The sequence below is a fragment of the Muntiacus reevesi genome, chromosome 3 (genome assembly GCF_963930625.1).
Source record: "Muntiacus reevesi chromosome 3, mMunRee1.1, whole genome shotgun sequence".
In the NCBI taxonomy this organism is placed as follows: domain Eukaryota; kingdom Metazoa; phylum Chordata; class Mammalia; order Artiodactyla; family Cervidae; genus Muntiacus; species Muntiacus reevesi.
Window position 1 is genome coordinate 268,444,624 of NC_089251.1, and position 25,994 is coordinate 268,470,617.

General features: G+C 40.4%; 1 protein-coding gene across 4 annotated transcripts in view; it reads left to right on the plus strand.

The window, feature by feature from the left end:
* Nucleotides 1-25,994, plus strand: part of OCA2 (OCA2 melanosomal transmembrane protein) — a 267,404-nt gene that overhangs the window by 154,497 nt on the left and 86,913 nt on the right. For all 4 annotated transcript variants that reach the window (XM_065927959.1, XM_065927962.1, XM_065927960.1 and 1 more), the window contains 3 exons: nt 13,593-13,740; nt 16,261-16,318; nt 18,735-18,843. In XM_065927959.1, the coding sequence (XP_065784031.1) occupies nt 13,593-13,740; nt 16,261-16,318; nt 18,735-18,843 (315 nt within the window). The remainder of the gene's footprint in view (nt 1-13,592; nt 13,741-16,260; nt 16,319-18,734; nt 18,844-25,994) is intronic.

Genomic DNA, 25,994 nt, shown 5'->3' on the forward strand with positions numbered 1-25,994 from the left:
ATAGGAATGCAAGGGATTTCTGTGTATTAATTTTATATCCTGTGATTTTATAATATTTATTAACTCTAGTAATTTTCTGATGGCATCATTATGGTTTTCAATGTAGAGAATCATGTCATCTGCAAGCAAAGAGAGTTTTACTTCATTTCCAATCTGTGTTCCTTTTATTTCCTCTTCTTCTCTGATTGCTGTGGCTAGGACTTCCAAAACTATGTTGAATAAAAGTGGTGAGAATAGGCACCCTTATCTTATTCTTGATTATGGAGGACATGCTTTTTGATCTTTCACCATGGAAGATAATGTTTGCCGTGGGTTCACTGTATATGGCTTTTATGATGTTGAGGTTTGTTCCTTCTATGCCTACTTTCTGGAAAGCTTTTATCAGAAATTAGTGTTGAATTTTGTCAGAGGCTTTCTCTGCATCTATTGAGATGATCATATTATTTTTATCTTTCAATATGTTAATATGGTGAATCAGATAGCATATATTGCAGAATCCATGCATCCCTGGGGTAAAGCCCACTTGATCATCTTGTTAATGTGTTGTTGGATTCTTTTTACTGGAATTTTGTGGAGGATTTTTGTATCAATGTTCATCAGTGATATTGACCTGTAATTTTATTTTTTTGTGGCATCTTTGTTTAGTTTTGTTGTCAGGGTTATGGTGGCCTTGTAGAATGAGTTTGGGAGTTTTCCTTCTTCTGCAATTTTCTGGAAGAGGTTGAGCAGGATAGATGTTAACTCTTCTCTAAACTGTTGGCAGAATTTGTCTGTCAAGCCATCTGGCCCTGGGTTTTTGTTTGTTGAAAGATTTTGATTTTAGTTTTGATTTCCATGTTTCTGATTGGTCTGTTCATATTTTCTTTTTTTTTTATTATTATTTTTTTTCTTGGTCATTCATGTTTTTTATTTTTATTTATTTTTATTTTTTAATTTTATTTTATTAGTTGGAGGCCAATTACTTCACAACATTTCAGTGGGTTTTGACATACATTGACACGAATCAGCCATAGAGTTATACGTATTCCCCATCCCGATCCCCCCTCCCACCTCCCTCTCCACCCGACTCCTCTGTGTCCTCCCAGTGCACCAGGCCTGAGCACTCGTCTCATGCATCTCACCTGGGCTAGTGATCTGTTTCACCATAGATAATATACATGCTGTTCTTTTGAAACATCCCACCCTCACCTTCTCCCACAGAGTTCAAAAGTCTGTTCTGTACTTCTGTGTCTCTTTTTCTGTTTTGCATATAGGGTTATCATTACCATCTTTCTAAATTCCATATATATGTGTTAGTATGCTGTAATGTTCTTTATCTTTCTGGCTTACTTCACTCTGTATAATGGGCTCCAGTTTCATCCATCTCATTAGAACTGATTCAAATGAATTCTTTTTAACAGCTGAGTAATATTCCATGGTGTATATGTACCACAGCTTCCTATATCTGTTCATATTTTCTATTTCTTTGGTTCAGTCTTAGAAGTTTCTACTTTTCTAAGAATTTGTCCATTTTTATAGGTTGTCCATATTATTGGCATATAGTTGCGCATAGTAGTCTCTTGTGAACCTTTGTATTTCTGTGTTTTCTGTTGTAACTTCCCCTTTTGAATTTCTGATTTTATTGACTTGAGTCTTCTCCCTTTTGATGAGTCTGGTTAATGATTTGTCAATTTTATCTTCTCAAAAAGCCAGTTTTTAGTTTCATTGATCTTGGCTATTGTCTCCTTCATTTATTTCTGCTTTTATTCTTTATGATTTCTTTCATTTTATTAAGTTTGGAATTTTTTTGTTCTTCTTTTTCTAGTTGCTTTAGGTGTAAGATTAGGTTGTTTATTTGATATTTCTTGCTTCTTGAGGTATGCTTGTATTGCTATAAACTTCCCTCTTATCACTGATTTTACTGCATCCAGTAGGCTTGAGCTGTCATGTTTCCACTGTCTTTTGCTTCTATCCATATTTTGATTTACTTTTTGATTTCTTCAGCGACCTGTTGGTTATTCAGAAAAGTATTGTTTAGCCTCCATGTGTTGGTTTTTTTTTTATTATAGATTTTTCTCCTGTTGTTGTTATCTCATCTGATAGTGTTGTGGTCAGAAAAGATGATTAGAATTATTTCAATTTTAAAAATTTACCATGGCTTGATTTGTGGACCAAGATGTGATCTATCCTGGAGAATGTTCCATGTGCAATTGAGAAAAAGTGATATCTATTGATTTTGGATGAAATGCCCTATAGATATCAATTAGTCCAACTTGTCAAATGTATCATTTAAAGCTTGTGTTTCTCTATGAATTTTCTGTTTGGATAATCTGTCAACTGGTGTGAATGGGGTATTAAAGTCCCACCACTATTATTGTGTTTCTGTTGATTTACCATTTTAATAGTTGCTATCATTTTCCTTATATGTTTGTTGGGTGCTCTTATTTTGGGTGTCTGTACTTAATAATCATTTTATCCTTTTCTTGGCTTGATGCCTTGATCATTATGTAGTGTCCTTCTTTGTCTCTTGAAACAATCTTTTTTTTTTTGTAAAGTCTATTTTATCTGGCATGAGTATTGCTATTTCCACTTCCTGTTGATTTCCATTTGCATGGAGTACCTTGTTTTAGATCCTCACTTTCAGTCTGTATGTGTCCTTAGTTCTGAGTTGGGTCTCTTGTACACAGCACATATAAGGGTCTTGGTTTTGTATCCATTTATCTAATCTGAATCTTTTGGTTGGAGCGTTTAGCCAATTTCTTTATATATATGATTCTGAATCTTCCCTTGTGGCTCAGACTGTAAAGAATCTGTCTACAATGCAGGAGACCTGGGTTCAGTCCCTGGGTTGGGAAGATCCACTGGAGAAGTCAATGGCAACCTACTTCAGTATTCTTGCCTAGGAAATCCCGTGGATAGAGGAGCCGGGTGGTCTACATTTCATGCAGTCACAAAGAGTAGAACACAGCTGAACCATAAATGCTTTCACCAATTACTTTATTGTTTTGTGTTTGTTTTATATGCCTTTCCTTTTTGTGTTTCCTGTCCAGAGAAGTTCCGTTAGCATTTGTTGTAGAGTTGTTTTGGTGGTGCTGAATTCTCTTAACTTTAGCTTGTCTGGAAAGCTTTTGATTTCTCCTTTAAATCTGAACGAGATCCTTGCTTGGTAGAGTAGTCTTGGTTGTAGGTTTTTCCCTTTCATCACTTTAAGTATATATATCCTGCCATTCCCGTCTGGCCTGCAGAGTTTCTTTTTTTTCCCCCTTTTTCCATTTATTTTTATTAGTTGGAGGCTAATTATTTTATAATATTGTAGTGGTTTTTGCCATACATTGACATGAATCAGCCATGGATTTACATGTATTCCCCATCCCGATCCCCCCTCCCACCTCCCTCTCCACCTGATCCCTCTGGGTCTTCCCAGTGCACCAGGCCCGAGCACTTGTCTCATGCATCCAACCTGGGCTGGTGATCTGTTTCACCCTAGATGATATACATCTGTTCTCTTGAAACATCTGTTCTCTTGAAACATCCCACCCTCGCCTTCTACTACAGAGTCCAAAAGTCTGTTCTGTACATCTGTGTCTCTTTTTCTGTTTGGCATATAGGGTTATCATTGCCATCTTTCTAAATTCCATATATATGTATTAGTATACTGTATTGGTCTTTATCTTTCTGACTTACTTCACTCTGTATAAGAGTTTCTGTTGAAAGATCAGCTCTTAGTTTTATGGGGATCCCCTTGTATGCTATATGTTGTTTTTCCCTTGCTGCTTTCAATATTTGTTTTTTTGTGTTTAGTTTTTGTTAATTCGATTAATATGTGTCTTGGCATGTTTCTTTTTGGATTTATTCTGTGTGGGACTCTCTGGGCTTCCTGGACTTGGGTAGCTATTTCTTTTCGCATTACAGGAAATTTTTTGACTATAATAGCCTCAAATATTTTCTCATGCCCTTTCCTTTTGTCTTCTTCTTCTGGGACCCCTATGATTCTAATGTTGTTATACTTAATGTTGTCCCAGAGGTCTCTGAGATTGTTCTCATTTCTTTTTACTTTTTTCTGCTTTTTCAGCATTTTTTTCCAACATTTTACCTTCCAGTTCACTTATTTTTTCTTCTGCTTCAGTTACTCTACAGTTAGTTCCCGCCCCCCCCCCCCCCCCCCGGTGTATTTCTAATCTTGGTTACTGTGTTGTTCATTGTTGATTGTTTATTCTTTAATTCTTTTAGGTCTTTGTTAAACATTTCTTGTATCTTTCTGATCCATGCCTCCAGTCTATGTATCCGAGCCTCCATTTTATTTTCAAGATTTTGGACCATCTTTACTATCATTACTATGAATTATTTTTTGTGTAGACTGTCAATTTGTCTTCATGTGTTTGGTCTCGTGGATTTTTACCATGCTCTTTCATCTGCTGCATCTTTCTTTGTCTTTTCATTTTGTTTAATTTACTGTGTTTGGGGTCTCATTTCTGTAGGCTGGAAGGACATAATTTCTCTTAACTGTGGAGTCTGCCCCCATGGGTGGGGTTTAGCAGTGCCTTGTGCAGATTTCCTGGTTTGGAGACATGCCTGTGCTCTGGTGAATGGAGCGCAATCTTATCTCTCTGAAGGGCAGTGCCATATCCAGTAGTGAGTTTTCAGGTATCTATAGGTTTGGTATGGCTCTGAGTAGCCTGTCTGATAATGTGCAGAGTTATGTTCCTATTTTGCTGAAGGTTTGGTGTGGGGCATCTGGCACTGAAGCTTACTGGCCTTTGGGTGGGACTTGGCCTTAGTGTTGCAATGGAGGCCCTTAGGAGAGCTCTTGCCTATTAGTGTTTCCTGGGGTCAGGAGACCTCTGGTGGATCAAAATCCTAGAGTTGAATCTCCCACCTCCGGTGTTCAGGCCTGACCCCTTACTGGAACTCTAAGACCTCACAAGCCACACAACATAGAATACCAAACCCCAAGACTCTTGCTGAAGGCAGCACTCAACAGCCCAGCACACCCAGTGAGACTCACACCAAGTCCTCCAATATTTCTAGGAAGGTCTCTGAACCTGTTGTGGGCAGTGAGTGATCAGTCCAGTCTCAGATGTGGCCTTACTTCAGTTTGTACTTACTCCTAAAGTTCACAGTTGCCCCTAAAGTTCACTCAGTTCCCTGCCTAGCCTCAAGGCAGTGAAGGCCAAGGCTTATTGAGGTTCATTTGTTCAGTCAGGCTGAGAAGTGGGGAAGACATGGCAGCCACAATTTGGATGCACCAGTGAGTGCCTGTGAAATAGAGACTTGATGGATATTGGTACAGTCTGAGGTGGATTGTATGCTCTCCCAGAGGAACTGGCCTCAGATTATGGGTCCCTAGAAAAAGTGAAGGTGATTAACCTTCCAGCAAGGTGTGGAAAGTAACCTGTGCCTGCTCATAACCAGGCAGTTGTGACCACCTCCAGGGTCAGGACTGCATCAGCGGTGTTTTGCCTGCTGTCTCAGGCACTTTCCCTGGCTTTGGCAGTGGCAATTGTGTTTAATTCCACAGATAACACTCTGACTGGTTTTGCCAGATTTGGCAGCCACCAAAACTGTCTATGAGTGTGGTGTTAAGTGTCCCAGAAACGACAACTTCTTGCCACTCTAGGATGCCCAGTATTTTCTCTGAACTCTGTCCACTGTGTCGAAGTAGCCCCCTCAGAGTATCATCATGGAAGCCAACCCTGATCCCCTCTCTGGGATCTGATACCTGAGTCTGTGCCTTGGCACCCTGCCCCCACCCTCTGCTGCGGGCGGAGGCATATGAGCTGCTTCTCGGCTGAGAAGTACTGTTTAGCAGTAATTTCTGTAGTGAATTTTCTGTTTTGTCTCCTGAGCCCCCTGTTACCATCACACTCTCCTCTGAGGTTCCAAAGCTCCCTCCCTGACTCTGCCTGTGAGGGGGTTTCCTAGTGTCCAGAAACTTTTCCCTCCTTCATGACTCCCTCCCCTGGGGTGCAAATTCCATTCTGAAATCCTTTGTCTCTTTTAGTCTTTACCTTCTTTCCTACCTCTTTCTAAGGAGATTGGCTTGCTTTTTTGGAAATTTAGGGTCTTCTACTGTTGTTCAGAAGTTGTTCTGTAGGAGCTGTTTTATATTCAGACAAATTTTTTATGTACTTGTGGGGAAGAAGGTGATCTCCTCTTATTCCTCTTCCATCTTCTTGCACTCCCCCCTTACTAGTTTCTTAATGTTAGAGTTGAGGTTATTGGTTTTAGTGGAAATTGATTCAGTTCAAGTTAGTTTCTAATTTCCATTTTTATTTCTCCTTTGATGTTTGGATATTTTAAATGTCTTTACTTACACTAAATTTGGGGACTTCTGCAGTTACCTAATTTAATTTCATGGGCTTCCCAGGTGGTTTAATGGTAAAGAATCCACCTGCCAAGCAGGAGACATGGGTTTGGTCCCTGGGTTGGGATGATCCTGTGGAGAAGGAAATGGCAACCCTCTCTGGTATTCTTGCCTGAGAAATTCTGTAGACAGAAGAACATGGCAGGCTATATAGTCCATGGGGTTGCAAAGAGTTGGACATGACTTAGAGACTAAATGAACAACAGCAATATAATTTCACAATGATCAGAGAATATATTTTGTAAAGTTTGATTCTTTTTGAATTTATTGAAACCTGTTTTTATGGTAAAATGTGGCCTATTCTCATAAATATTCTACTATTCTACTTGTACTAGAAAAGAATGTGTTTTCTGCCATTGTTGTTTGCAGTTGTGTCAATATGACCAATATGACCATATTCTTGCTGATTTTCTGTCCACTTGTTCTGTCAGTTATTGAGAGGTATATATAGAAATCTTTGATTATGACTGTGAATTTGACTTTTTATCTTTGTAATTCTAAGATTTTTGCTTTACATATTTCAGAATTTTATTCAATTCAGTTCAGTTGCTCAGTCATGTCTGACTTTGCAACCCCATGAACCGCAGCATGCCAGGCTTCCCTGTCTGAAAGGTTGTTGCTGAACGATAAGACACCAGGATTCTTGGCCTCCAGAGGAGATGAATTCAATCTGAGGCCAGAGATGAGGCTGGATCACTCAGAACTTTAGTGTAATAAAGTTTTATTAAAGTATAAAGGAGATAGAGAAAGCTTCTGACATAGGCATCAGAAGGGGGTGGAAAGAGTACCCCCCTACTAATCTTCAGCTGGATGTTATATAGTCACTAGCAGTCTGTTAATGAAAAGAAAGGAATGTCTTAAAACTCAGAATGGCACCAGGCCCCTCATCCATAGGTTGCATTTTGTGATAATCTTGGCACCAGATGATTCACCCCAGGCCATAAAACGATTGACTTGAATCTTGTAGAAGGGCAGATTACCATACAAATAGTTTCATTTACATAGATTAGGGGAACAATATCTGAGTATAACATACTGGTTTGTCAAGTAGGTTCTGAGTCATTTGGCAGAACAGACTTGAAGACAGAGTCTGGGGTAAATGTATAGCACATTAACATAGCTTAAGACAAATATTTCCATAAGAAAAATGTATTGGTTAACTCAAGGTTTGAGAATAGTTAGCTTCAGGTGAAACCAGGTGTCATGGCAACACAGTATTTTAAGAGAAACCTCCTTTTAAATTTGTATAGAGAGGAAAAAAAATAGCGCTAATTTGTTTCCTCCTGCCACTTAAGAGAGATAAAAATGCCTGACACTTGCAGCCTATTTCCTCCATTTGGAGACCCCCGGCCTTCAGGCCTGTCACCCTCTCATGTCCATCACCAACTCCCGGAGTTTACCCAAACTCATGTCCATTGAGTCGGTGATGCCATCCAACCATCTCATCCTCTGTCGTCCCCTTCTCCTGTCCTCAATCTTTCCCAGAATCAGGGTCTTTTCCAATGAGTCAGCTCTTTGCATCAGGTGGCCAAAGTATTGGAGTTTCAGTTTCAACATCAGTCCTTCCAACGAACACTCAAGACTGATCTCCTTTAGGGTGGACTGGCTGGATCTCCTTGCAGTCCAAGGGACTCTCAAGAGTCTTTTCCAACACCAAAGTTCAAAGCATCAATTTTTCGGTGCTCAGCCTTCTTTATTGTCCAACTCTCACATCCATACATGACCACTGGAACCACTTGACTAGATGGACCTTTGTTCACAAAGTAATGTCTCTGCTTTTTAATATGCTGTCTTGGTTGGTCTGTGATTATGGTTTTAGTGTGTCTGCCCTCTGATGTCCTCTCGCAACACCTACCGTCTTACTTGGGTTTCTCTTACCTTGGACGTGGGGTATCTCTTCACGGCTGCTCCGGCAAAGCACAGTCGCTGCTCCTTACCTTGGATGAGGGGTATATTCTCACGGCCGCCACTCCTGACCTTGAACGTAGAGTAGTTCCTCTCAGCCCTCCTGCGCCCAGGACCACAGTCTTGTCTAACTCAATGAAACTAAGACATGCCATGTAGGGCCACCCAAGACGGTCGGGTCATGGTGAAGAGGTCTGACAGAATGTGGTCCACTGGAGAAGGGAATGGCAAACCACTTCAGTATTCTTGCCTTGAGAACCCCATGAACAGTATGAGAAGGTAAAATGTTAGGATACTAAAAGAGGAACTCCTCAGATCAGTAGGTGCCGAATATTCTACTGGAGATCAGTGGAGAAATAACTCCAGAAAGAATGAAGGGATAGAGCCAAAGCAAAAACAATACCCAGTTGTGGATGTGACTGGTAACATAAGCAAGGTCTGATGCTGTAAAGAGCAATATTGCATAGGAACCTGGAATGTTAGGTCCATGAATCAAGGCAAATTGGAAGTGGTCAAACAGGAGATGGCAAGAGTGAATGTCAACATTCTAGGAATCAGCGAACTAAAACGGACTGGAATGGGTGAATTTAACTCAGATGACCATTATATCTACTATTGTGGGCAGGAATCCCTTAGAAGAAATGGAGCAGCCATCATAGTCAACAAAAGAGTCTGAAATGCAGTACTTGGATGCAATCTCAAAACGACAGGATGATCTCTGTTCGTTTCCAAGGCAAACCATTCAATATCACAGTAATCCAAGCCTATGCCCCAACCAGTAACACTGAAGAAGCTGAAGTTGAACGATTCTATGAAGACCTATAAGACCTTTTAGAACTAACACCCAAAAAAGATGTCCTTTTCATTATAGGGGATTGGAATGCAAAAGTAGGAAGTCAAAAAACACCTGGAGTAACAGGCAGATTTGGCCTTGAAGTATGGAATGAAGCAGGGCAAAGGCTAATAGAGTTTTGCCAAGGAAACACACTGGTCATAGCAAACACCCTCTTCCAACAACACAAGAGAAGACTACACATGGGCATCACAGATGGCCAACACTGAAACCAGATTGATTATATTCTTTGCAGCCAAAGATGGAGAAGCTCTATACAGTCAGTAAAAACAAGATCGGGAGCTGACTGTGGCTCAGATCATGAACACCTTATTGCCAAATTCAGACTTAAACCGAAGAAAGTGGGGATAACCACTAGACCATTCAGGTATGACCTAAATCACATCCCTTATGACTGTACAGTGGAAGTGAGAAACAAATTTAAGGGACTAGATCTGATAGACAGAGAGCCTGATAAACTATGGATGGAGGTTGGTGACATTGTACAGGAGACAGGGATCAAGACCATCCCCATGAAAAAGAAATACAAAAAGGCAAAATGGTTGTCTGAGGAAGCCTTATAAATAGCTGTGAAATGAAGAGAAGCGAAAAGCAAAGGAGAAAAGGAAAGATATTCCCATTTGAATGCAGGGTTCCAAAGAATAGCCAGGAGAGATAAGAAAGCCTTCCTCAGTGATCAATGCGAAGAAATAGAGGAAAACAACAGAATGGGAAAGACTGGAGATCTCTTCAAGAAAATTAGAGATGCCAAGGGAACATTTCATGCAAAGATGGGCTCAATAAAGGACAGAAATGGTATGGACCTAACAGAAGCAGAAGATATTAATAAGAAGTGGCAAGAATACACAGAAGAACTGTCCAAAAAAGATCTTCATGACCCAGATAATCACAATGGTGTGGTCACTGACCTAGAGCCAGACATCCTGGAATGTGAAGTCAAGTAGGCCTTAGAAAGCGTCACTACAAACAAAGCTAGTGGATGTGATGGAATTCCAGTTGAGCTATTTCAAATCCTGAAAGATGATGCTGTGAAAGTGCTGCACTCAATATGCCAGCAATTTTGGAAAACTCAGCAGTGGCCACAGGACTGGAAAAGGTTATTACCAACCTAGATAGCATGTTAAAAAGTGGAGACATTACTTTGCCGACAAAGGTCTGTCTAGTCAAGGCTATGGTTTTCGCAGTGGTCATGTGTGGATGTGAGAGTTGGACTGTGAAGAAAGCTGAGCACCAAATAATTGATGCTTTTGAACTGTGGTGTTGGAGAAGACTCTTGAGAGTCCCTTGGACTATAAGGAGATCCAACCAGTCAATCCTAAAGTAGGTCAGTCCTGGGTGTTCATTGGAAGGACTGATGCTGAAGCTGAAGCTCCAATACTTTGGCTACCTCATGCGAAGAGTTGACTCGTTGGAAAAGACCCTGATGCTGGGAAAGATTGAGGGCAAGAGGAGAAGGGGATGACAGAGGCTGGATGGCATCACCAACTCGATGGGCATGAGTTTGAGTAAACTCCCGGAGTTTGTGATATACAGGGAGGCCTGGCGTGCTTCAGTTCATGGGGTTGCCAAGAGTCATACACAACTGAGTGACTGAACTGAACCTGGTTGGTCATAAGTTTCCTTCCAAAGAGTAAGCATCTTTTAATTTCATGGCTGCAATCACCATCTGCAGTGATTTTGGAGCCCCAAATAATAAAGTCAGTCACTGTTTCCACTGTTTCCCCATCTACTTGCCATGAAGTAATGGGATCGGATGCCATGATCTTAGTTTTCTGAATGTTAAGCTTTAAGCCAACTTTTTCAGTCTCCTCCTTCACTTTCATCAAGTGGCTCTTTAGTTCTTCTTCACTTTCTGCCATAAGGGTGGCGTCATCTGCATATCTGAGGTCATTGATATTTCTCCCTGCAATCTTGATTCCAGCTTGTGCTTCATCTAGCCCAGCGTTTCTCATGATGTACTGTGCATATAAGTTAAATAAGCAGGGTGACAATATACAGCCTTGACGTACTCCTTTTCCTATTTGGAACCAGTCTGTTGTTCCATGTACAGTTCTAACTGTTGCTTCCTGACCTGCATACACCTTGTCTAACTCAATGAAACTAAGCCATGCTATGTGGGGCCACCCAAGATGGACGGGTTATGGTGGAGAGATCTGACAGAATGTGGTCCACTGGAGACGGGAATGGCAAGCCACTTCAGTATTCTTGCCTTGAGAACTCCATGAACAGCATGAAAAGGCAAAAAGATAAGACAATGAAAGATGAACTCCCCAAGTTGGTAGGTCCCCACTATGTTACTGGAGATCAGTGGAGATAGGTACATAAACATTTAGGGTTACTGTATCTTCTTGAAGAATTAACACCTTTATTATTATGAAGTGACCTTCCCTATCCATAGTAATATTTTTGCTCTGAAATCTAATTTGATCTTAACGTAGCAATTCCAGCTTTTTCTTGATTGCTGTTAGTCTGATTTTTTTTTAAAGTCATCCTTTCACTTTTAACATTTTTTGTGTATATTTAAAGTGCATTTCTTGCAAATAACTTACAGTTGGGTCTGCTTTTTATCTAATCTGATAAACTCTCTTTTAATTGATATGTTTAGGTCATTAATGTTTAATCTGATTAGTGACATGGTTGAATTTAATTGTATCATCATGTTACACTTTTCTAATTGTGATTTTATTTGTAATTATATAACTAACTTCAAGTGATACTATACTACTTAACATGAAGTATAAGAATCTTACAATAGTTTGCATTTATCAACTTCTGGCCTCAGTGTCTTCCCCTGAGACTCCTGAATTAGAGCCACCTCCTGTGAGAGAGCAAATCCCACATGGTAATGTCTTTGCCTGAGGTTGGTTGAGAAGCTCCTAGGGGCTGGTGGTAATCAGAGAGGCAGAGATAAGGCATCTGATAATGTATCCTGGTCAGGGCCAGTCAGCAAAAAGCAACAGCTAAAACTTATACAGTGGGAACAAAGCTGACAATGACACTCACCTTTTGAGGATCTTCAGTCTTTAGGGACCGCTTTAGGGATCGTGAGTCTTCCCTAAATATCATGAGGAACCGCTGGATATTTGAAAGAAGAAATCAATGTATCTGTCTGTCATTTATCTTCTTAGATTGATTAGCCTACATAGTATTATCCTCTTAGAAGACAGGTAAATAGGAAGATAGAGTCCTTATTTCTATATATCAATCTAACTGAATTTATCTATCAATAGATTAATATATAGATAGTTTCTGTAGATGACAGATAGATTGATTGATAGAACAAGCAGTGTTTTAAGATTAACCAGTGGTGGGTTGGTAAGAAGTGACTTCAGTCAAAGTTTACTGAGAGCAACCAGAATTGGCAAATGTGGGGAGATGAAACCTGGATAAGCTGGTGAACTGAGGCAGGAACAAGTGGATCCTGCAAGATCCATATCATTATATTTGGAACTGGTCCCATGACTCAGTACTGTTCATTTGTAATGTATCTTATTTCTCTATCTTGTTGGAGGCCTGTCCCTTTAATGTCAAATTCCTTCTCTCCTTTAGCATCTAGCATCCTATCTGGCACTTGTTGCATGTTCAATGTAGAAATGTAGAGGAGACTGTCCTTGATAAGACCAAAATGACATTTCAGGTTCATATACCTGGAAGATTAATGATGTCATATTAAAACTAAGAAAGAGGGAAGAGAGTTTTGTCGGGGTAGATGGAAGGTTTATCTGTGAATCTTACAGCACAGGGTCAGAGGACAACATCAAGTTGCTGATTGGAATCATAGTCTTGGAGCTCAGCAGAGACAAGATGGGGAAATGGTGGTAGAGATGCAGAGTAAGCCTGGGAATTAAGGAGTGAATACTTGGCCAAACTGAGCTCTGGGTGCAGGCAGTGAGCTCCCTTTTCCTTGGCAAAACATCTCTTAACCAAATTTCCCCATGATGAATGGCATATTTATTTCATTCCCCAACTAGGAGAACAAAAGTGGACTAGCTGAGCATTAACCCATAGGGTGATCTGGGGAGAGTAACCCATCCTATTTGATTTGATGGGTTAGAAGGCATCCAGACTCTGGGTGTGTGTGAGGGGTTGAAGCTGCCACTGGAGAAGACAACTGCAGAAAGAAGCCCTGGGGACCTGGAAGGCCAGATTCACAGTTTCAACTTCTGCAAACACAGAGATGGAGAGGGTCCCATAGGCTGACCTGGGAAAAAAGTTGTTGGGTACTAGCTTTGATATACCTATTCAAGAATTTATTCTTAACCCAAAGAGTTGAAATTATATTACTTCACATTCACTGTTATTTTTCAAAGTCAGCTTTGTCTTCTGTTTCAAATTATAATAGCATGAAAGCTAAGAAGCCACTCTTTTGGTTTGGTCCCTGAATATCTGCATCATGAATGTGTGTTTCCCTTTCTTGGAGGATGCTGAGGGGAGTAGGTGTTGACATCTGAGGTTGCAGGATACTGAAGCCTCAACTTTCCTTTCCTGCAGAACTGAAGCATGAGATCCATGTCTGGCGTCTGACTGCACAGCACATCAGCCCAGCTAGCAGGGAGGAGACAGCAGTTCGAGGTCTGCTCCTGGGGAAGGTGCGGGCATTGGAGCGCCTGCTGGCCCAGAGGCTGCACAGCTTCCACAGGTACCAAGCCAGACCCTGCTCAGACCACTCTTGGTTTACAACTGTGGTTCTCATCTTTACCAACTATGTTCAATGGTTGAATTGTGTCAATAACCTTTATATGACCCCCCTAAGAGTGTTCAAATCTGTGTCAAATGTCAACTGGGAGCTAAAATGATTGTGTAGAGTAGTACGTGGTTCTGCAAAAGAGTAACACTAACTGCAGGCTTCTAGGTAGGTTCTGGGCACCATACACTCTGTTAAGCCTGTTATGGTGCATGATTTTATTTAACCCTGACTTAACTCTCTGGAATGTTTAAAGATGAGAAAACTGAGGGTCATAAAATTTGAGCAACTTGCCCAGGGTTATACATCTAGAAGAGTGATGCCTGGGATTGAGTTCACATGCCTGTCACATTTCACACCTAACACATTGCATAATGAGAATAAAAAAACATACAACAAGTTAGTCTAATGAAATGTTCTCCCAGTAGCTGATTTTCATGGAGCTCAAAGAATTCCTGTCTTAGTTCATTGCTTGGAGTTTGTTCGCTTGTTTGGCATTGCCAAGTGGCATGATCCCCAGCCAGGGACCAAACCTTTGCCCCTGAATTGGAAGTATGGAGTCCTAACTACTGGACCACGAGTGAAATTCCTTGAATTTATTTTTAATCAAAGCTGAGATCTAATGGGTAACAATGAGGTGCTGAATCTTTCCTCCTCACTTGGTTGAGATGCTGAGTTCCAACCTGTCTTTACTCTGGAAGTACTGCCAGGAAAAGCAAGAGCCTGCTCACCCCTCAGGAATGCAGTCCTGCAGCAGGATCAGGTACTGGGTGGAGATGAGGTCTGTCATGGCAAGGGGAACTGAGAGTCCTTGTGAAGGTAGTGAGAGTGATCTTACATGTGGCAATTTGGTGAGACCAGCCCTGTGTTCCCAGAGAGCAGGCAAGAGTCTGAGGACAGGAGCTGGGCACAGTGCCAGGACCAACCTCTGGGGGCCATCTAGAGTGGTTGCAGCTGAGTCTGGGTGTTGGAGAGAGAATTCCACAAGTGAGTATGTGGAGATTCACTCTGTCCAGAGATGAAGCCCAGGGAGAAGCTCTGTCTCAGCATCCTCAGCTCCATCTCAGCCCAGAACCTACTTGTACCCTGTGGCACTGGAGAAGCAGGAGCTGGTGTCTCCAGGCTACAGGAAGGCCCTGAGTTGCTGACTGGGGACAGAGTGACCAACTTCAGCAACAGGCATAGATCTTAAAAGGAAAAACTTTGTAAATTAAAGGTGCAGCAGTAAATTTCTCTGAATGTATTAAATCTCCTTACCTTCAAGTTTCTTCATGCTCCTTCTGACATGGGCATTAAGACATATTCAGTGTATCTCAGGGTTAAAATGGGAAGAAACATGTGGACTCAGAGATTCACCAAGTTTCCATCAGCTCATCCTGTTTTGATCACAGAAAGGGAAACTGAGGCCCAGAGACTGCAGTAGCCTTTGTAAGGCCACACAGTCACTGAGAAGCAACTAGTAATGAGGGTGATCTAAGTCATGTACTTGCTCTACAGGTCTTATTTCTACATTTTATTTTTAAAAATTTCCTCAGAATCATTCATTCGGGTCGGCTGTGATTTCCTTTAGGGTCTATACTGGCTGCATGGTCAACCTCCATTGATACTATGACATGTGAAAGCTCATGAAGACTAAATTCTCCAGCACACATCTTTTTCCTAATTGGTGAGAGAGGAAATAAAGCAGAAAGATGAGTTGATAGGAAAGGTTAAAAAAGAAAGGCAAGTGGGAACAAATAGAAGTGACTGAAATAGAGATGGAGATAAGGTGTGTACCATGACTAGAGGGGAGGGAAGCAGACATAAGTGCTTCAAGGTAGATTTACAATTGATAGAAATCACCACTAAAGCAAGTAGCATTTCTTTTATTGTTTTCTCCTTAAATTATAACACAGCCTCACTTTGAAAAAAATTCAGAAAATTAAGAAGTAAAAAGAGATGACTTACTGTCTCATTCCCTGTCGCTTCAGTCATTTCCAACTCTGTGTGACCCTATGGACTGTACCTGCCACATTCCTCTGTCCATGGGGATTCTCCAAGCACGAACACTGAAGTGTGTTGCCATGCCCTTCTCCAGAGCATTGTCCTAACCCAGGGATCGAACCCAGGTCTCCTGCATTACAGGTGGATTTTTTTCCATCTGAGCCATTACAAAAACCTGCCTATTTACATTTAGGCCAGTATTCTGATGTTTCCTGTGCCATACTCATACATACCTCATTGAACAGTCTGGTCATTGCATGTGTTACTTTCCTTGGGAATCTTTTGAGTGAGCATCTTTCCTAGTCCATGGACCCAGCCCTACTGGGTGCCTTATATGAAAAGAGCTGCCCCATTCTGTGGCTGCACCTGGTGTCACGCAGTGGACAGCATCCAGGCCCGGGGATCATGCTGTGTGCTATTGCTGACTGCCGTCCTGCTGGCCTCACTGCTCCATGCCACCAGGAAAATGATGTCTGCCCTTTTCTCTTTTAGACAGATCTCACAGGAAGATAAAAATTGGGAGACCAATATCCAGGAGCTACAAAGAAAGGTATTATGGTTTCTTTTCTTAGGGATTTCTTGAAGAACAGAGTAAATTCCTTTTCTTTGCTTCATGTGAAGTTGCAACTGAAAGTCACCTCTCTTTTATTCCTGTAATTGTACATAAGACATAGCTATTTCTTTGAGTTAATGGGAAAGATAATTTTCCAGACATGGTAAGCTTATTTTGTCCAGGAATTGAAAAGTTAAACTTTTTATATTTCCTTTAAGATAGAGCAGCGGTTTCTGTGGTTAATGTGAATGCAGGGAAAGTTGGCTGGCACTCGGCTCCACCTGACCTTGAAAGTCAAGTCTGTGGTCCCCATTGTGCAGGTTAAGAGATGGAAGCCAAGACAAAAGAGGCATGCTGCTTGAGATGGAACACCTTTGGGGGTAGAAACAGAATGTATGTCCTCTGTCGTACAGCTCTGACTTGGGGAGGCAAATATTATTTTGAGTTCTTTTGTCATTTTCCTGCCTTGGTGGAATTTCTCAACCCACCTGAGGACACATAGTGCTCCTCTTCCATTCAGAGAGCTCTGCCCAAGATCTGCTGGAAGTAATTTGTAATATCTTCATGAAATTTCAGATCCAGGTGGTTTGTTTCCTAGGGAGAGGTAGAATATCCACTCCCTAGTTATGCTAGGAACATTTGGTCCTTTGCTAAACAAAATTTAAACATTGGGACCTGTAGCTAACATGTTCCTTGAGTCTCTCCTCCCATCATCTGTCCTACTCAGATGGTCAGGGTTAGGGAAGGCAGGTGTGGCTCTGATACTTTTCTGGCCTCAGGTTTAAACAGACCCTGTGTGGTTCTGGTCACAAGTTAGGGATGAGACTACCTCTGTGTGTACCTGGTGAACAAGGACTGGAGAGCTACCCTCATTATTTCTCAAACTTTTCATTGTGATGATCCCAGATAATCAAATGGTAAAATTTGATTGATATCCCAAAATAACAAAGCACAATCTTTTGGTCGTCTTGTACCAGTTGAGTGACTCTGACTTCCATGATCCCTTATTTCCAGTGTTGGAGTTGGCATGGTAATACCCAGTTTCTATGCTTAGCTTGGCCCAATGAGATGCCAGGCTCCTTTCCTCCCGATTCTGCATCACAGACTCATTTAGCAAAATTGGCTTCCTTGGAGGGTGAATGGAAAGATGAGTGGGGGCCAGCCAAGCTGCAAGTAATGGCAGTGGGTGGGAAAAGAAGATAGTGGCTCCCAAGGCAACCCCTAAGCCCGTGACCAGGGGGCCAGGATCTGCTGCCAAAGCCACTGTGACACAGAGGGATATACTTATGATTTTTGTGGCAGCAGCTTTAACCGTGTGACCACAGGCAATCAAGAGAGGAAATCTATCTCTGTCTCTACCTATACCCATACCTACACTCAAGTCTGTGTCTGCCCATGTCCATGTCTATACCCTTGTCTATACTAATTTCTGTGTCTAAGTCTATCTCTATATCTTTATCTATGTCCATATCTTATGCGTAGCTCTGTTTATATCTACCTATACCTAGATCTGTATTGATAACCTTATTTATATTTACATCTAGACTTGGATCCTAGGCATAGACCAACAAACAGAGGTGCTGGTGGGACCACACTGAAGAAAATACACAGTGCAGTTGTTGGTTCACACGGTGAAGTGTGATTCACATTGGGACCTGGTTAGATGTGCCTTGTGTACAAGCATCTGTGTCTGCTTGTTGGGACCTTACTGCCTGCCCCAGCTGCACACAGCCATGGCCCTCAGAGCACAGAGCCCTTTGGGAACCTTGCCCTGTCTTGCCCTGTGGCTCAGGCTCGCTGGAAGGAGGTCTTCAACTCCAAAGTTAATGAAGGTGCTCTTCCCCTTACCCCCTGAATGCTGGGAGCAGGATCCATATGTGTCATTTGGTGACTCGGGGACTGCTAAGTGCATTCAGCAGTAGTCCAGTTATTGCAAGAATATTTTAACCGCAGTGCCACGTGAATGGGGCTTTGCATAATAAACGGAAAGGTGAACTAAAAGACTATGAACACATAAAACCCGTGGAAATGCACGTGTCTTGAAGGGCCAAGTCTCTGGAGGTTATGTGTTGACTCCCCAGTGGCTTTATCTCATGTAATGCTGGCAGTGGGGTTGGGAACAGCTTAGCATCTCTGTGTCATATTGAAAAATCTATTTAGTCATGTGTCATATAAAAGTGTTTAACTATATTTTAAATTTATTGTGTTAATTTTTCATAGATTTTGATTTTAAGATTCTGTAATGTGGTAGTCTAAAATCTGTACCCATGAACTTATCATCTTTCAAGTTCAGGATGTTTTATTTTTCATCATAAGGAGTAATTTGTAGTGATTCAAATCACATAGGATTGTGGACACATTGCAGAAATTATGTTGCACTGAGTTACAGGAGTTGTGTTTTCCTCTCTTACAGCACAGGATATCAGATAAGACTCTGCTCGCCAAATGCCTGGCAGTGTTGGTATTTGTTATCTTCATGTTTTTTCTCAATTCATTTGTCCCTGGTGTTCATCTTGATCTTGGTGAGTCTAATTTTTTTGCTTAGCTTTTGTTTATGGGCTTTTCAAGTGATATCACAATCTGAACTTTTCCAAACCTTGTTTCCAGACATTGGTGAGGACTTAGAGGGGTAGTTTTCTGGAGGAGAGGAACAGGAGGAAAGTAGAGAGAGACATCATAGTGCCATGGGTCCTCAGCTGCTCTAGGCTGAACATTAGAAGGGATTGAGAGCAAGGTGTATAGCATCATACTTAATAATTTTGGATCTGATCTTCAAATTGTTACCTCAGAAGCACCTCCAGAAAAGATAAGAGGTTATTTCAGCAAGGCCACAGTCCAGCAGATTGTACAACCCGATCTGATGGTTAGATTAGAGACTGTTAGTGAAAGGGCCAAAGATTTATAAGAAATCTACACTGGTCCCTCGCCTTACTCAAAGGCGCATCCATTTCCCCCGTGCAGCAGGACTCTGGTCTCCCACCTGCTCCTGTGGGTTTCTCTTCTCTTGCTTTCACAATCCTATGGCTCTCACTTTGTACTTTCTCAAGGGGTAGGTTGCATGACCCATCTCCACCTGACACATGGCTATCTTGCAAAATGAACTCACCAGATACCTTGTTTACCCTGGCATTCTTCCACTGTCCTTCAACGTTTTTCATGCTTCTTAGATCTTTTTAATTGATTTAATAGTTATCTCTATAGACTATTGTATCTTTATTTAAAACAAAATAAAACCATTTCCAAAACTCACCTCAAATAAAATTTTTGCCTATGGCTTTCCTTAAAAAATGAGCTCTTCTAAAATGTTTTTGTAAAATTTAATTTACTACAACATTTGAAGAATATAATTTCTATAGAAAGTAAGGACTCTTAACTGTGTAAAATAGATGAATATCATGGGAAGACTTATTTATTCAAACAATAGGATTGCTCCTTTGGTTCTTGGTTACCACTAAGACTCTTTATATCTCTAAAAATTAAACGAATACTACAAAACTGGTAGTTTGTGGGCAGAAAGATTCCATCAGCTAATTCTTTAGAGGTTCACAGATTATTTTGTTTCTTTTCTTTTTTTCTTCATGTTCACAAAATTTACTAAGCTTGAAGGAAAGTTATTGTCTCAGCTACAGAAGCTTTCAAACTTAAACACGTTGTAAAACTCTATCTAAACTTTACTGTCATAACTTCAATTGTTTTCTTACAATTTTTAATTAAAGTTAGTTGAATTACAATGTTGTGTTACTGCTGTACGGCAAAGTGACTCAATTTTACATATATATATTGTCTTTTTGTATTATATTCCATTATGGTTTTTCACAGGATATTGAATATCATTCTCTGGACAATACAGTAGGACATTGTTTTGTTTCTGATTTTGTTTGAGATCATAGTTTAAAAGAACACATCATGCATTTTAAAGACTGAAAAAATATATTGAAGTTTGCATGGAATTTTGTTAACATTTGACAGTGGTCTTTGTATAAATAACAATACTTTAAAAAGTTAGTCACATCTTTTACCATATCTATGGGGTTGAAGTGTTTATTTTGTTTCTGCTTTTGAATCTTATGTTTTTGGTTAGGATTGTGGATAAATTATTTTATCTGGGGATCCTAGAATACATAATCTGTATATTTGCATGTTTGCTGAAATAGTAAAGAGGTTGACCTGGAGAAAAGTTTGATTAGCAAATATTTAAAATAGAATACAATTTTCTTAGAGTTACAGTAACTCTCTTGATGGGAACAGGGGCAAAATTAATACAGGATCTTCCCAGGGCTTCCATGGACAGATCATTTGTCCTTGGTGAAGTGCCGTATTGAACATGACATGCTGCGTAAGTTGAAGCATAATACAATGTAATGCCATGTAACATGAGGTGCTACCACATTACACAATATATATCATGTAACATGTGACATCATATAACACAATGTGATGCCACATGACAAGGTGGTATCACATAAAGTGCACCATGTAACACAGTGTGATATCACATAATACAAGGTGGTGTCATATAGCACTGTGTCATGTCATGTAATAAAACATGACATCATATAACACATTCCTTTATTTAAACATCATAACCTAGACACAACAGTGATTATCATACTCTTTTTCTTGCTAATTTTATTTTTAAAATTATCATAGGGCAACATTGATTTTTCTTTTCAAATTCAAAATTCTATGAACCTTAACAAAGATGTATATTTATGTAACTGCCACTATAATCAGAATACAGAATAGTTTTATCACCACCCCCCAATTTCTTTGTATTATTCTTTTGTATCACCCTTTGCCTTAATCCTGGTGATTCATCACTATATTTTTGTCTTTTGTAGAATGTCATATACATGGACTCAGACAACTTTGGGGACTGACTTTTCTCTCTCATATTCATCCATGTTATTGTGGGTATCAATAGTTCATTCTTTTTGTTGTTGAGTAGCCTTCCATGGTATGGAGATACCAGTTTGTTTATCCACTGGCCCATTGAAGGACATTTGGGTTGTTTCTAGTTTTTGGTAATTGTGAGTAAAGCTACTTCAAACATACATGGACATAGTTTTGTGTAAACTTAAGTTTTTATTTCTCTTGGGTAATTACCTAAGAGTGGGACTGCTGGTTGATATTGTGAGTGTGTGTTTAGCTTTAAAAGGAACTGCTGCACCATTTTCCAGAGTGACTGTAGTACTTTGCACTTCCACAGTAGTGTATGGGAATTACAGCAGCTCTATATCTTCATTAGCACTCGGAAGAGGTGATATAGACTACATCTCAAATCTAGAACTCATGTGTTGTTATAATCTTTGTTTACCTCTCTGTCCCCTGGTATCCCCTACCCCAGCTAAATTCAGGGTATGGTCCATGCCATCTAAGTTTTTCTCTGCTCAGTGCCTTGTGTTAATGCCTGACACATTAGTAGATAGAAGATATAGGTTAATATGATGCATGTACAAACTTCTTATTCTTTTAGATTCCAATTTCATTACTGTGAGAATTTCATGTGTGGTTGACTCATCCTTGGCTCTCTAGGGAGCAAAAGCCTCTTGTGGGGATTCTTCATTGGGGAAATGATGCCAGGGAAGAGAAGTAAGGGACAGAGAAGCAGAGTAGTGAAAGGAGTGAGTCAAAATAAGTCTGAATAATTATCTGATCACATTATGCGTTCGTAGGGTTATCTGAGAAGAAATATGAGATGTTTCTTAGGACTGTCGGTGGGGTTGTAGCATTACCCATTGGTGCCCATCATCCATTAGTTCAAGTTCTTTCCTATGGAATACCAATTTACTGGTACATCTAGCTAACGAATGCATGAAGGGCATGCAACAGAGGAGCCCCTGCTGGGAAGCAGGTGTTGGTACATGGATTCAGGGGCAGACTTGGTCAGGGTACAGCTAGGTATGAGAGCATATTTACATAGAACTAGCCACTGTCACAGACTTCCAGTGAGTGACAGGAGAACCCTAAAGGACCCAAAGATATGCAAGAAGTGGACAATAATGAAGAAAGAAAAGCCCATGGTCACAATTCATATGCATCTGGCAAAGAAATAGTTCCCTAATATATAAGTATTTTTTATCTGTTAATAAGACACACTGGAATTAACTCCAGATTGCTCAAGCAGTTATGCAGAGACAGGTTCATAGTCTCCACATGAAGTTCTTGGGTATCAGATATGTTTCAAAACTCTGATCTTTTTTTTATATTTTACAAAGCCATGAGCACACACTGAATTGTATATATTAATAACACCCCTGCGGGGTTCCAGGCCAGTGCCCTGTCCTTCCAGGATTAATAATTCTGTAGTGAAACTTGAATATTTTCTACAAATGGGATAAATTATGACCACAAATAGCCTCATTTCAGTTCAAATCAGATTTTGTTGTATGTTGACATAAAATGTAAAAAATTTGCTTCCCCAAACTTTTAAGATTCTAAAATCTAAATTCTAAAGTTGTGGATAACTGATTATCAAAATTATAAGAGTCTGTGAGCTGGCTTCAAAATTTTACCTTTTTCTTTAAAATTTATAATCTTGATTAATAATTTTCTAGTTCTCCTTCTCTGATAATTAGTTCACAGTATTCCCCTAGGTTTTCTCACAGTAAGTTTGATTAGATTTCATTTCTGGAGTTATTTCTGTAACTATTTCCTTGATGTTGTTTCAAAATTGCTGGTGTTGTCAGTGTCAGAGAAATTTTATTTTCTTTATTTTTAGCTACCAACAAAACAATATACTTGATATTAAGCAAAATAGGGAATTATTAGAATGATACTGGGGACTTCCTTGCTGTCCAGTGATTAAGACTCCTCACTTCTAATACGGGAGGTGCAGATTTGATATCTGATTGGGAAACAAAGATCCCATATGCCATGCGGTGTGGCCAAAAAGAAAGACAAATAAATAAAGTAAAACATAGAAAAAGAATGATACCTGCTAACCAAGGGACAGGAGGTTACATTGTTGAGTTCCCTTTGTAATTGAACTATGTGGTTTATTTAAAATTGATGCACTTTTATGTATGCATGCTATAGTTCAACTAAAATATTTATAACATAATTTAATGAATATATTCACTATATCATTCAGATGGCATACTCAGACTTGGTGGTGGTGGTTTTGTTGCTAAGTTGGGTCTGACTCTTGCCATCCCATGGACTGTAGCCCACCAGGCTCCTCTGTCCGTGGAATTTCCCAGGCAAGAATATTGGAGTGGGTTGCTATTTCCTTCTGAGTGAACTCACTATTGGGCAAGATGGAGGAATCCATGAGGGGTACAGTGGTATCCCAGTCTAGTGTTTGTGTGTATATGTGTGCATGTGTGAGAGAGCATCTTTCTAGGAACTAAGAAAGATGTAATGACAAAGCACCTTGACAAGAGCTGTGTGAGCTTTAGTGAAAGAACTCTGTAGGGAGTAGTGCAAAATAATGAATGCTGTGAGTCCTTGTGCCCAGATTCCATCTCCTGCTGGGCCTCCCCATAGCAGAGCATACCTGGGGTTCTGGGTATGACAACCTCCTGATGTGATCCATGCAGGAAGAGAGCAAGAGAGGATGGAGGAGCATGAAGAGGGGCGGCAGCTCAGCGGGGTCCTGTGCACTTACATTTTCCCATCAGTATTGATTGAAAGTTTAGTTGCAGCAAAATGATTAGAAATAGAATCACTTACTTTTACATTACCTTTATTTTTTCAATCTCAATTATTTAAAAACTACTGACTCTGTAATCAAGGTGTTTCCTAAGCCTGATTGGAAGCTACACAGAAGTTCCCAGGCATTGAAATGGAGCCACCAGCTTCACACTGAGCTTTGACATCAAAACTGCTGCTGAATGTTTGTGGCCACATCCCTAGATGGACTAGGGTGAGGGCAAAACTAAGGCCAGATTACCCTGGCTCAAAGTGTAGCTCTAGTACTTAGTTTTTTCTTTTTTTTTCCCCATTATTATTATTTTTAAAATTTATTTGCAGTTGTTTGATGCCCATGGGCACCTGCAGGGTGCCTCAGTGCTTTCTGTAAGGATGCTGTGAGGACTGAATCACCTCACACAGGCAGAAGTCTTAGAAACAGTGCACCTGGTGCTGGATTAAGTGTGATGTGAATGAACAGTCTATGCTGATTGTTAAGTAACTCAGGAAAATACAAGATGATGAAAAATGGCCTTGTTTTGCTGGGTTTTAAAGGGAAACTAGACAGAAGAGGATTTTTCTCATGAAAGGGCAGCTTGCAGACTATATGTACAGGTAATGACATGCTCCCACCTTTTGGTCTCAGGCCCTAGAACTTAACTCCTTGGTGATTCTCCTCATTGTCACCTTCGAATATAACTCATCCCATGCTGCCTGTCCTACTTGCCTAACCAACTGTGTGCTGGGAACTCCCTAAGAGCAGGCTTAAGCTTGTACCCTGGAAGTTCAATGCTTGAGTCAATGACAGGTTTAGTGGTAGATTTAAAACTACCCCCTGGACACTCTTAGTGTTTCTTTTTAGCTGAAATTCCTTAATTATATGTGATAAATCTTATGTGGCCTATTTTAGGTAGTCAGTGGCCAACACAATCTAGTGATACCTCACCAAAGGAGGCAGGCAGGGTGGTTTGTACTCTATACAGTATGCACAGCCCATTCACGAGTTTCTGTGGTTTGAAGGATGAACATGAGATATGTAACTGTTGAAATATTCTGTAGAGATGCACCCTGAGTGGCTTAAGACTATAGGTTATCTCATCTTAACTTGAGGTAGTGGATTCATCAGAACAGTATTGTTTATGACCAAAGGCACCTGAAATATGTTCAGAGCCAGACCAGGTACAGTATGTTTTTTTTTTATAAAAGACTACAAGGTTCAGATAGAACATAGTCAAACTTTATCTCTGAGCACATGAGACAGATCACCTTTTGGGAAGAGGTTTCACCTGTGATTTTAGGTAGTGAAAGCATATAATTTTTGTTACAAAAGCAAACCTCAATAAATGTTATGTATTAGAAACGGAAAAAAAAAAAAAAAAAGCAAACTGAGCATATGAGGAGTCTACCTTGGTGCGAGGGAAAGGCATCCTCACAGACTGGCTGAATTTTGGTTTTGCCCCCAACAAGCCATGTGGCCTGAGAAAACCTGTTACTTATTGGGAGCCTCTGGGTTTCCTCGTGAGCAGGGCTGCTACAAGGTGACCAGGACGTCTGAGCCAAGAAGGCTGCTCAGTGAACGGTAGGAGTCTTGTTCTGCTCTATTCTGAATCATATTGCCCAGGGCTTTAGGAACAGGGATAAAGTCACCTACTTAGCTCCTTGTTTTGCACTGAAGCTTGACCCTGCAGGAAATTTGAGTGAGAAAGTACAGAACCACTTAGCATAGATTCTGCTTTAAGTAATGGCAGAGCTCTTGATGAAAGATTAATATCCAAGGAGGGGGTTGATAGAAGAGCAACAGGATAAAGATAGCCCAGGTAAATGTTACTTTTTATCTTTAGCCATCTCTACCCAACCACACTTTTAATTTTTAAGAGTCTCAATGGTACATTGTTAGAATTTGTAGTAGAATGTGAAGCTGGAAATTGTGTTGTTCCCCTTAGCAGTCTTATTTTCCAGCATGCTATAAAAGAGATACCACTTCATCCTTTATGACTAGCTATCACTGTTCTCACTGAGTGAGAACAGAATGAAATGTTAC